The sequence below is a fragment of the Vitis vinifera genome, chromosome 18, assembly GCF_030704535.1.
Source record: "Vitis vinifera cultivar Pinot Noir 40024 chromosome 18, ASM3070453v1".
Taxonomy (NCBI): domain Eukaryota; kingdom Viridiplantae; phylum Streptophyta; class Magnoliopsida; order Vitales; family Vitaceae; genus Vitis; species Vitis vinifera.
The window spans coordinates 5445641-5458194 of NC_081822.1; the positions used below are offsets into that span (position 1 = coordinate 5445641).

The 12554-nt window shown below is 33.9% G+C and overlaps 1 protein-coding gene across 1 annotated transcript; it reads right to left on the reverse strand.

Annotated features, from left to right (window-relative positions):
* Nucleotides 1-5231: 5231 nt before the first annotated feature.
* On the reverse strand, nucleotides 5232-8149 carry LOC100247298 (cyclin-D4-2). Its single transcript, XM_003634434.4, has 6 exons — nucleotides 7424-8149; nucleotides 6726-6812; nucleotides 6533-6631; nucleotides 6236-6437; nucleotides 5999-6123; nucleotides 5232-5844 (listed from the first exon to the last, which is right to left on the reverse strand). The coding sequence occupies exons 1-6, from the start codon at nucleotides 7745-7747 to the stop codon at nucleotides 5614-5616; spliced, it is 1068 nt and encodes a 355-aa protein (XP_003634482.2). The 5' UTR covers nucleotides 7748-8149; the 3' UTR covers nucleotides 5232-5613.
* Nucleotides 8150-12554: the final 4405 nt, after the last annotated feature.

Sequence of the window (12554 nt, forward strand, 5' to 3'; positions counted from 1 at the left end):
ATTTAATCCCAATTATCAGACCAATAAAAAGTGTCCAACATAGGGCATGTTAACGTAGAAAGCCTTGGCAACAGAAAAAGGCGGCAGAGCCTCGAAATGAATGTCGTGATGTTGCTCTAGAGTGTACACAAATCAACAAGCAGATTGACGAAACCTTTGTGGATCAGTAATGTTGGCTTTGAAATGAATTGGAGGGGAAGAAAAAATAGGGAGGCGAAGGGGAAATAAAAGGGGGACGTGTTAGAGGGGCAATGCGCGTGGGTCAACCTATGCTTGTGTGGGAGAGGAGTGGAAGTGGGAGTAGCAGTGTGTGTACCTTCAAATGCAATGAAGCTCATTGCCTGCTGGATTTTGATTGACTGGGACGTCAACCGTCTGGTACACCAGACAGAAGATGATGACAAACGACGACGTTTTCCTGCTTTTATTAATTATCTGTTTACTCATGCCAGCCTCATCGCATGCTCTCTACTCTCTACCACCCTACCACACCTACTGCCTATGTATTTTGTCCTTTCCACTTTTTCTTTTTATGGGGCAATCCGCTGAAAACGTCGGTCACTCACTCTACGTAAGCCCATATACGCACGGTAACGTGGGTTTCAAATGTGGTGGGCCTTGCTAATGGTATTCAAACTCAAATTTGGGCTTCAATAATCTCACCATTATAACCCAAACCGCTATGGTCAAAAGCCCAATGGGCCCTACATTCTTTCTGTTCATGAGGTGGAAGCTAGGAGATGACAGGTGAAGCGTGAGTTTAATTAAATTTGGGAGCTTGGGCATACGATGGGTAAATCCCGGCATCATTGACGTATAAATCTACTACATAAAGGCTATATGTATGTACAATTACGTACCCTCAAGAAACCCCGGCCGCTTGTTTTTTTATGGACTAGAGCCCACATCCATATATGTCATGTAATTAATGTATCAACTACTGCTATTTCTATAATTCTATACCAGTCCAAACTCCAAAGGAATGGACAATTCCAGCAGAGCTCTGATGCTTTCTGGCCCACCACCACTCTCCTCTTCACCCAAATCACCTCCTCCTCCCACCCAAACGACACTGATCTCCTTTGTTTTAAAAATACTTGCGCCAGATATATACAAGCTTAACACCTCTGCCTTCAATGCCTGCAAGTTTCTACCTACCCCAGCCAATTTTGCAGTGGAATGGTCTTAGTTTTGAACAAGGACCCAGACGTTTGAAGTGCTGGTAACTTTTCCTCCTTCCGAATTTTGATTCAGAGATTTCCGCAGTTGGAGATTCAAAGAATTCCTCTTTGTCTAAGTATATTTTATAAGTTGAATAAGAGTATATTTCAGACATGTGAGTGCTGAATACATGCGTCAATGGAAAGGGCAAAATTTTATCCAAATTCTACTTGTTGCTTGCTCCAAATCTACTGTTAGACTAATGTTTTCTAAATACCTTTTCAAAATATCAAAACAAGTATTACTTAACATATACTTTAAACACCACTTCTAAGTATCACAGTCCATACTCACGGAAGTGTGGCCTTTTCCTTTCATCCCTTTCTTTTCTTTTCTTTTTCCCCACTTTCAAACACATTTCCTTTATTTATTTTTAATTTAAATTTAATATATTCAACTCAAAATAATTAGGATTTTATGCATTTTTAGATTGAGATAATACCAAGGTATATCGTTATGGGTAGACATGAGAATGCATCAAATTTGATTAATTTTAAAGAGTTTTTTTTTCTAAGGCTACGTTTAAATTAAAATTTTATAAAGTAGATTAAAAAGTACATTTTAAAAAACGAAAAAAAAATATATAAAATTCAAACTTGATATATTCAACTCAAAATAATTAGGATTTTATGCATTTTTAGATTGAGATAATACCAAGGTATATTGTTATGGGTAGACATGAGAATGCATCGAATTTGATTAATTTTAAAGAGTTTTTTTTTCTAAGGCTACATTTAGTTCCCGAAAATAAACTGTAAAGGAAAAATAAAAGTGAAAGAAAATAAAAAGTAAATTAAAATTTTATAAAGTAGATTAAAAAGTACATTTTAAAAAACAAAAAAAATATATAAAATTCAAACTTGATATATTCCACTCAAAATAATTAGGATTTTATGTATTTTTAGATTGAGATAATACCAAGGTATATGCATGAGAATGCATCAAATTTGATTAATTTTAAAGAGTTTTTTTTTCTAGGGCTACGTTTAGTTCTCAAAAATAAACTGTAAAGGAAAAATAAAAGTGAAAGAAAATAAAAAGTAAATTAAAATTTTATAAAGTAGATTAAAAAGTACATTTAAAAAAACGAAAAAAAATTTATAAAATTCAAACTTTATATATTCAACTCAAAATAATTAGGATTTTATGTATTTTTAGATTGAGATAATACCAAGGTATATGCACGAGAATGCATCAAATTTGATTAATTTTAAAGAGTTTTTTTTTTCTAAGACTATGTTTAGTTCCCAAAAATTTTGAGGAAAAATGTAAGGAAAATAAACTGTAAAGGAAAAAAAAGGTGAAGGAAAATAAAAAATATTTTAAAAAATTTTAAATTATTTTCATTTGCTACTTTAAATTCATTTTAATTATTTAACTCATTGATATAAAAATTAAATAATTTAAAAATATATAAATTTTTAACTAGTTTTGATTATATTTGATTTTCTTTAATATTTTTCATAAAACAACTAAATATGAAAAAATCATTTTCTTTTGGATTATGTTTGGTTTCCGAAAATTTTGAGAGAAAATATAAAGGAAAAAAAAAGAGAGAGAAAAAGTAAATGGTAACAAAAAGTAAAAATAAAAAAAAATTATTTTTATATGTTTCTTCAAATTCATTTGACTTATTTCTCACTATTATATAAAGATTAAATAATTTAAATATATGTATAAATTTTAATTATATTTTATTTTATTTTATATTTTTTTATAGTAAAATAAAAAATAAGAAAACCATTTTTTTAATACTTTTCAGAAATCAAACATGGTAAGAGTATAGCCGAAAGCATTTTTCTATAAGGAGTTTATATGTACCAAACATGTAAAGGAATCTGATTTTACTTTGATTTAGTATAAAAATATAAAAAGTAAAAGCTTCACTTACAATTGCTTTTTCAAAATCTAATCTAAATACATAGCCTCAAAACGCTTTCTAGATTTGAGGGTGAAAAGTTCAAAGATGGAGGCATAAGGAATAAGGAATAATCCACAAAAAGGCCTTCAGTAGGTGAGGTGGAGCAAAGTGCCACCCACTTTTTTGGCAAAGTTATACTCAAGATGCAACACACACACAATGAGACCAACACCTTCCCATATCATCCACACTCCAAAGCATGTTGAGTGGCAAACAATGAGACCATGTCATCCACACTCCAAAGCATGTTGATCAAGTGAAGAGAGATAGAATTTCTGCTCAACGCTTGACATCATCAGTAAGGCTAAGCTTCACCTCACAGTTAGATATGGACAATCTCACCACCAAAAATTTCCAATGCTAAATGATTTTGTATTTATGGATCAATTTAAATTATTCGTAAACTAGTTTATATCTAAATTTTGGGAGAGGTAAAATGCTACTAACCCAAAAAATTGCAATATAGTAGAATGTGATTACGATATAAAAAAAATGTGATTCAAATATGAAAAATATAACAAAAATATCATATGAAAATTGTAATTTGAATAAAAATAATTTGATTGTAATATAAAATAAATAAATATTATGCTTATTCTCGTATTTATATGTCAAATTTTGGAAGTTTTAGATAAAATATTTTTAATTGATTTTTATTTTGGTCTTATTGAGATATATAATATAATGTATTTTAAAGAATGGAAAACTTTTTTAAAAATATGAAATGAGATGAACAAGAAAATGATTTAAATAATTATGATTTCTAATTTTTTAACTAATTATATAATTAATTATTATGACTTGATATTTTGGGATATTTGGAAATATGTTGAATTATCGTTTTCTAAATGATTAGTTTTTTATTTTGTATATGTTATCTTAGTTATTTTAAATAACATAAAATTAGTTTTTAATATCTTATCTTGATAATATTGAATAACTAAATAATAAATTTTGGTGATTTGGATATTTTGAAATATATCAAATTACTTTTTTTTTTAAAAAAAATTGTTACTTATCAAATATCTTTATCCCAATTATGTAATCATATTAAATTATTGGAAAGTTTATTTATAGGAAATTTATATAAATTGAAAAATGTTGATATGTAATACATTTTTGTAATTTTTGGGAAAAATCTAATTTAATTAAATAAATAAAATTTACATATTTAATTTTTATTTTTAAAACGAAAGAATTAGAGGATCAAACAAGGGTGCGATCTATTTTAAGGCTTGAGCATGGAAATCAGGCCATTCGAATTACAGAGTGGCATGTTAGAGGAGATGAGTATGGAAGGCCTTTTCAATTAGATTTTAGAAACTAAAACCATGATCCGTGGCAAGGAAAGAGAGAACCAAGCCCAAACAATGATCCCCTGCCGGAGACTTTTCTTTAAAATTATTCTTTGAAGACATGACATCTCTTTCATGTCTAGAGAATGGAGGAGTCTTAATTAATGGTTCAAAGCTTCATCGTGGAGGTAGATGTTTAAGACCGAAGGAGAAGAATCCCAAACCGAAACAGACCCCTCCAGGTGTCGGTAGGAAATGTAAAGGAAGGGTCCTCGCAGCATCAAGGGCCCCTCTCTCGCATTGATTTTACGAAACAAACAACAATATCAAAAGATTCAAGCCCCACCCCACCGTTATTCTCAACCTCCATCCTCTTTCATTATTTCTTTATTGCACCCTGACCCCATCTACAATTTCTCTATTGCATTCCCAAGGTTCCAGAAGGGCTTCTTTTTTTCATATGTGCATATACATATATATATATATATATATATATATAGATATTTACCGCAGCAGCACAGTCCAACCAGACACCCAGTCAAACAAAGAGCCGGTGACAGCGCTCAGATAAAGCTAATCATCAGTTGAGTGACACAGTCATTTACAGGGCTAAAAAACATTGCGCACTCCTCATTTCCAAGTTCCCACTGTTACTTTTACTTGAAAGATCAAAAAGTTTAAACCCATTCTTTCAAAGTTCTTGTGCTCTCCTAGGGACTCTCCTTTTTCTTTGAAATTTTCCAAAGGAAAACAGCCAAAGGAAGAAGGAAAATACAGAAGAAAGAATAGGAAAATAAAATAAACAATTCTCCAAAATTTACTCATTCGAACATATCCTACAAATCATCTAAGACAAATTGTATGTCCCAAACATAAATGTTTATTATATTTCTCTATTGCCGTTAAGAAGGTCTAATATTTAACAGCCGGTGATTGTACCAGAATTAAAGTTTTTATCGCATCTTTATCTCCCATCCATGACCCAACTTATTCAACTCTTTTTTTTTTTTTTTTTTCACTTTTCTTTTTTTTGGGTTGCCTTTCACCTGGTTCTCTCCTCTTTTTTGGTTCTGTATTTGGTGGGGGGCCACCCTCATGACCACACAAAAACACCCACTCACCCAAATCAAACAGAAAGAATTTGGGTGAGAAGTGAAAAGTCCACCTCTCATCAAATTATAGCTCCACTTCAGGGGGTGCGTTTAGCTTCCTCTTTTTGTTATGTGAAGAATTTGCACATGATCCAACTGTTGTATCATCACTTTTATAGCTCAAGCATGCAGCATCCAGCACACCAATTGGGGTGTGGGGCACAGAAGGGACTGAAGCAGCAGTACTAGAACGCTTCACAGACCCACTAATCAATGATAAATCATGCATCAGCTCAATACACTTGAGCACTCTCTCCTGCAAAACCCAAAAGAAAAGAAAAGAAAAGAAATGAAATCAATTGATCAGGTTTTGTAGGTAATCAAACTTAAAATGATAAGAGTAAAAGCAAGACCATCATTTATTTCTCCTTTTTCTTGTGGCGGTTTTGGACCAGGACCACTTACTTTACCTTTTCTATAGGTTCAATGACAACAGAAATGGCCTTCTCAATGTCCACTGTTTGGGTTTCTCCTGCAATAGATATTGCCACTGCTGCTGCAATCTCAGAAGGCCTGAATTCCAAGAAGTCAATCCCTGCATTCAATTCCCCCAACCAAGACACATCAGACCTCTCACATTTCTCTATCTTCATTACTGTCATACCAGAGAAATTACAACTCAGTACAATCCATGAGTAGAGAGTAACCTTTTACTGTGCTTAATATGAGTTGAATTGACAGCAAGATTGAAGTTCTGGCCGGGAATTCATCATCATTGATCCTGCGGAGAAAATAGTCTACGAAGGAGAAAGGGGTCACGGCTTGCATTCTCCACTTCAATGTCCTCAGCACCAGAAGCTCCATTCTCTGTATGGTTCTGGCTTCAAACACAAATCTCGATTCGGCCACCTGTTAAGACTCATACCCATGGAAACAATCAGATCAAAATCACTTCAAAACTAGCTCATACAATTTTGCAAGTCAAATTTAAACTGATTCTTCACCTGCAAATCAAGACACAAAGGAACTTCATTCTCCTCCATTTTGGCTGCAAGGGACAAGCAAGCCACAGCCAACAACTGTGCCATCCAAGCTTTACCTTTCTGCAAATTTACGCAACAGCAACAGACAAAATTAGAAATAGAAACATAGCAAAAAAAAAAAAAAATTAAGGCGTTTGGTTTTCCCTCAACTTACAGGCAATTCATAGGTGGAAAGGAACCGATCCAGGTAGTTTATAGCCAAGTATGCACACAGGGGTCCAAAACCGAAATGGGCGTGAGCCTGTTAAAGCAACAAGAGCATTAGCATTGATCATCGGCGGCCTCAGAACAATCAACAAAAGGAAAAACCCCATTTCAGCAGTGAGCTTCGAATGCAAATGCAAATGCAAATTCACTAAACTAAATTAGAAGGGGGAAAAAACAAAGAGCACATGGACAATCACATATCAGCATCAGTCCTAAAAGCAAACCAGGGGGGTATCCCACCAAATCCATTTCAGATTATGTGTGAACATCATTTTAGAAACAAAAACAGACCAACCCCACACATGCCCTTCACCAAACACTCCAAAATTACTGATAAAATTAGCATCAACTACAGACCCCAAAAATAAGGAATACAACTTCATCAAAACCAGCAGAATGGGTTTATTCAAATCAAAATACAAAGAAAACCCAAATCTACTCCTGATGCGGCATTATCCCATTTCTTTTCATAATCATCAAATCAGTAACAGGAACGATGGAAAAATTGGGAAACAGTCAACACCAGACATAAAAACTCTAACTCATTAAAGTTTCTCATTCAAAGAAGAAACGTCCCCACCCCACCAGAAAAAATGTCAAAAAAAAAAACAAAAAAAAATCCATTGCACAGATTGATGCACACACCTTTGCAATCCAACCAACAACGTCCTGTCTAGACCCAATGTCCAAATCCCCACTCCTGAGCCTCATCAAGTAATCAGCAGCAGGCAAATGCTGGGACTCCTTCTCAATCATCAAAGCCAAACACTCATCGCTCTGCACTGGCAACCCAATCAAAAACTCTCCGCCATTAAAGCTCTTCTCTTGATTACGACTTCGATGATTCTGATGATGCCATGCAGTCTCAAACTCCTCCGCCGCAGCGCCATAATCAGCATCATCAAAGATGCTGCTGTTGTCCTCTCCACACAGAAGGCTTGAGGCTGCACAGTCGAAACTGGGTGCCATTTTAAACTGCAAAAGCCTTAGAAACACTCTCCCTTACTGAAATCCTTCAATCTCTAAACAACAACCCGTTGAGGATGAATCCCAGATTTTATTCACTGTGTTTGATATATTTTTCTCAGATTTTGTAGATGAAGAAACAGAAATTTTTCATGAAAGAATTGAGAAGCAAATAATGAAAAAATGAAATCCCAATCAAATGAGAAATACAGAGAAAGTGCTGTCCCTCCCCCTCGCAATCAAAGTCGAGGCTGAAAAGACTGTCTCATGAGAGCGGCTTATGAAGGAAATGAATAACCCTCTTAGGGTATAGAGAGAAGAGAGGTGCGCTGTCCCGCACTAAGAACCATTTCCATCAATGTTAAGGGTCGAATACCATTTTTTTTTTTTTTTTTTTTTTTAAGAATGGTATTAATTTCTTTGACTCGCGTCGCTTCAAGAAGTTTTTTTTTTTTTTTTTTTTAAAGAAAATTAAAAAATAAATGCTATGCCTAATTATTCTGATATTTGGGTTGGATTCTTGGAGATATTCCAACAATATTACTGAAAATATTTTTTCCTTAAATATCCTGCATTCAAATTTTTAGTTTTAATGTTTTTAATTTCAATATTTGGATTTGAATTTCGATAAGTTTAACATTTGAAAATAAAAATAAAAAGATAAGAAGAAAAAACCGATACCCAGGGGGGTGAGTAATTGCTTGAGAGTAGAGGGGTAACAATGTAAATCCGATGATGAGAGGGACCAATTGGGGATAGGCAGTGTCATTTTCCTCCTGAAGTGACACGTGTAATCTGATTTTTCAGGCGATGACCGGAAACAGCCGTTTTTCCAGAAATTACAATTATGACTCCACTTTTTGGTGTTCAGCCTTTTTTTACCCACTCTTCCTATACAAAACAAAATTTCCAGAATATGGGTGTCATCAGTTAAGAAAAATGCCATTCCCTACATTTATTGCGCGACCGTGGGCCACTATTGGCCCATTCATCCCATCTTGGTGTTCTACCCACCTTCCAAACCTCCTCCCTTTTATTTATTTATTTATTTATTATTATTATTTTTAATTTAGACTCACCAAATTCAATTTTTATACAAGAAATTCTTTTTTATAATTCGCTCTAACCTATTACTTTCTAATTAATTTATTCCCTCACTAATAAGTAATAAACATCATATTTCATAATCATGCGGATAACTCACATGAATTTATTACTTTACTAATTAAATGTGTCGTGATACATAATTTAAACATGTAATATTTTATATCAGATAATGGAATTTTTTTAATATTATATAAATATAAAAAAAAATTAATCATATAATTACGATTTAAAGTCGTAAGAACCCTTTTAAACTTATACCGGACAAAATCTATATAACCGAGATAAGTTTTTACAAAACATGAGTAACCATGAAATACATTATAATTTAAATTAAAAAAAATATGTATATAAATTCATGTTCAAATCATCACATTTTCGGTGGATCTCGTAAAGTTTGACACTCATTAAATAGTCATAGCCTGTGCCTGCTATAGTTGGACCAATAAGTATCATCATTGAACTGAAATTAGGCAATGACTAATAAAAGTATGAAAAGTGCTTCTTCTTTTTTTTTTTTTCTTTTTTTTTTTTTTAATTAGTGCGGAGTGAAAACACTTTGGAAGGATTTTATTGTGTTTCACCTATATTAATGAATAATTGAATTCACTTTAGTACTAGTTTTGGAAAATAAGGTAAATCTAAATAATGATTTTAGAAAAATCAAGCTTTTTTTGTTTCCATCTTCAAATCATTTCCCTTTTTATATATATTTTTTTTCTTACATTGTTTTGATTAATAAGTTGAATTGACTAATTTAAGTTAATCACCTTACTCCATATACTATTAGATTCACTTTAACTATTTTTAATATAGTGAAAATAAGTTTATGCTTGAAGATTGTTTGTATTGAGTAATAAAATAAAATATATTATTATTGATGATATAAATTTTTTTTGCCCCATTTGATAACTATTTTTTAAAATAGTTTTTGAAAACTGTTCACAAATATTTTGTAAAACAATAATTTGTTTAGGAACTTGTAATATTTTTAAAATAATTTTAATATGTATTATTTATTTTTTATTATTCTACGTACTTGTATAATTATTTTATAAAATAATCATAAAAAAAACTAAAAGATGTTTTATGAAAACATCACATTTTTTTTTTTGTTTAAAAATAGAATTGAAAACAATTGCCACCAAATCCTCTATTGTCCAATATTTTAGTTTCAGTTAAATTGTGCAGAGTGGCGTCTGGTGATGCTATAAATAATTGAAGTGTGTGTTTGTGTGTTTTCAGTTAAATCGTGCAGAGTGGCGTCTCGTGATGCTATAAATAATTGAAGTGTGTGTGTGTGTAGTCCCACTTTGTGAATAATGGCCTAATTCAAAGTGTGTGTGTGTGTCCCACTTTGTGAATAATGGGCTAATTCAAAGAGTGGTGAAGAAAATCTTGGTCTATATGCTTTAAAGAATGGACATATCACATCCCGCGTAAACCTTGCACAAGAAATTGACCCCCCCGCCCAAAAAAAAAAGGCACTAAACCGTGTGAGAAATATTTCTCGGTGGCCGGTAAGCCTAGATATGAATGATGAAATAAATCTGATCAAACTAAAGACTTGTCCTCTCTCTCTCCACTTTGTGCAACGTGGCAATCATAAGCTGTAAGATGGACCTTAATTTCCAGCCCTCAATGTTTTTCCATGACTGGATTGCTTGGATGACGAAAAGACGCGATTCCTGCATATTCCACGTTTCAATTAGCTGTAACTGTCTGGGTACCTCAATATTCATTGCAATTAGACGTTGGTAAAGGTTTTTATTTTTTTATTTTTTTATTTATTAGATATTGACTTCCATCAACTTGGAAATTTATTTAGAAAATGTGAAAAATATTTAAAAAGATAATAATATTTTTAATTATTTTGAGTTGAGGATGAGATGGAAAAGATATGTATTATTATTAACTCTGACTGAGTTAGCACTCCAATGATGGAATTGCTGGGATAAATGGCTAGTGGGACAATGAGCCAATCCATGGAACAAGCGAAGAAACTACTCAGTAATAAGGCTTCCATTTACGACTAATGGCTGTGCTGATTTCGAAGAAAATGTCGGCATTGTCACAGATGATCCGCATCGCTCATTTTTAGAATCATGATTAGCTTACACGATGCCAAAAGGCAATTACATAAATAGGACCACTATTTGCTTAGGATTCTTGTTGCCGCTGCCTTCACTAAGAGGTGCCCAAAAATGGATTCCTCCTAAAGAGACTTTAGGAGCACAATTTTGATTTTCTGACCCTTTCTCCCTTTTCTTTTTGGGTGCATTCTCATTCTCTAAGAGGCGCTTTCCTCCCTTTGAAATTCGACTTTTCCCTTATTCTCCCTTTTCAAGGGTCACCCCCAAATCCCCTTAGACCGAGTTTTGAGCACGACCCATATGGTTGATGTCAGATGCATGCTGGCTCCGATGGATTCTTATATTCCACCCCCCTTTTTTTTTCTGAGAGATGAGAGGCACGAGTGAGGCCCCTCTAAAGACTTTTCATGTTGGCCTCAAGAGGGTCACTGGGTCAGAGTCCCCACTGTTTGAGATCCGAGCTCTTCAGAGTAGTGTGATTGACACCCAGTCCTCGGTCCACTATTCATTTTTTAATTTTTATTCTTTAACTTATACCCTTTGGTTCCTCTCTTTGTTTCTCCTTTTTTTTTTTTTTTTTTTTTTTTAAGTCTACTGCTACAAACCCAATGTTAGGTCATTCTTTAGGCGTATGACCATTTTCATCGGCCCGATGACAGCCTCCCCCCCGCCCCTTTTTTTTTGTCTCTCATGTTGGGATAAGGTTGTTGGTATGGAATAACTCTCTCTTTGGTTTCTAATATGATAAATGTTAAGCACTTAATGCAATGTATGTTGTAATCGAGTTTTAATTAAAACAAAGACCGTTGGATGATGAATACCACATAAAGATCAGAGTTTGATCAGAAAAATAAAATAATTGGAAGAAGATTTCTGAGACAAACCTCTCATGAGCTAATAAGTCCAGTCATTAAATGGTGGTGCGTGAAGGATCAAGTGGATTAGAGAAGTTACACTAAATAATAAAATTTAAAACAAGCTTTAGAATCGAAGCGAATCTTGAGATTCACTACTCCAATAAAGAAAGACCCGCAGAGTGGTCCGGGTGGGGAAGGAAGAAAAATCAGAATAGAGAAGGAAAATGGGGGGAAGGGCATTGAGCCCTGTTAAAACGAGTCACCCCAGGGGCGACGCATGTGGAACCAGTACAATGCCGTGGTCCGCCATCAAAAGGATGCAGAACATCCGCCGTATCTTCAGTGTCTCCACTCTCAGCTCTATCGCCGAATTAACAATTCCCACGTGGAGCTAGACTGGGCCACTGCTGCCTCCCTATATTTTTTAAATCGAATGAGACCATGGGCCATGGGCTATGGGCCATGGTCATGTTTAATTTATGTAGATATACCAACATTACATTCTAATATAATTCCAACCAACTACTTTGAGCTGGCAAAACTCACTTGGCTTGGTTCAACCTCTGTCTTATGTATAGTTTTGTAATGGCTAAAAGGAAGTGACTGGGTCATACTCATTTGGCCTTTGGATTCGGCATTTTGGAAGCACTAGCTGGACAAGACGCTTAAGGAAGGCAGTCCTCTAGTCCCCTTGTAGGCTTCCTTGTCCCTATTACCTATTACCTCTCATCTCAATCTCCTATCCTTACTAGTCAA

Excerpts from the sequence above, each read along its gene's own strand:
- LOC100247298 (XM_003634434.4), bottom strand. The coding sequence starts at position 7,747 with ATGGCACCCAGTTTCGACTGTGCAGCCTCAAGCCTTCTGTGTGGAGAG. Across the intron at positions 6,813-7,423 it reads TTGTTGGTTGGATTGCAAAG|GCTCACGCCCATTTCGGTTT; the intron begins GTGTGTGCATCA and ends TTGCTTTAACAG. Across the intron at positions 6,124-6,235 it reads CATATTAAGCACAGTAAAAG|GGATTGACTTCTTGGAATTC; the intron begins GTTACTCTCTAC and ends AATTGAATGCAG.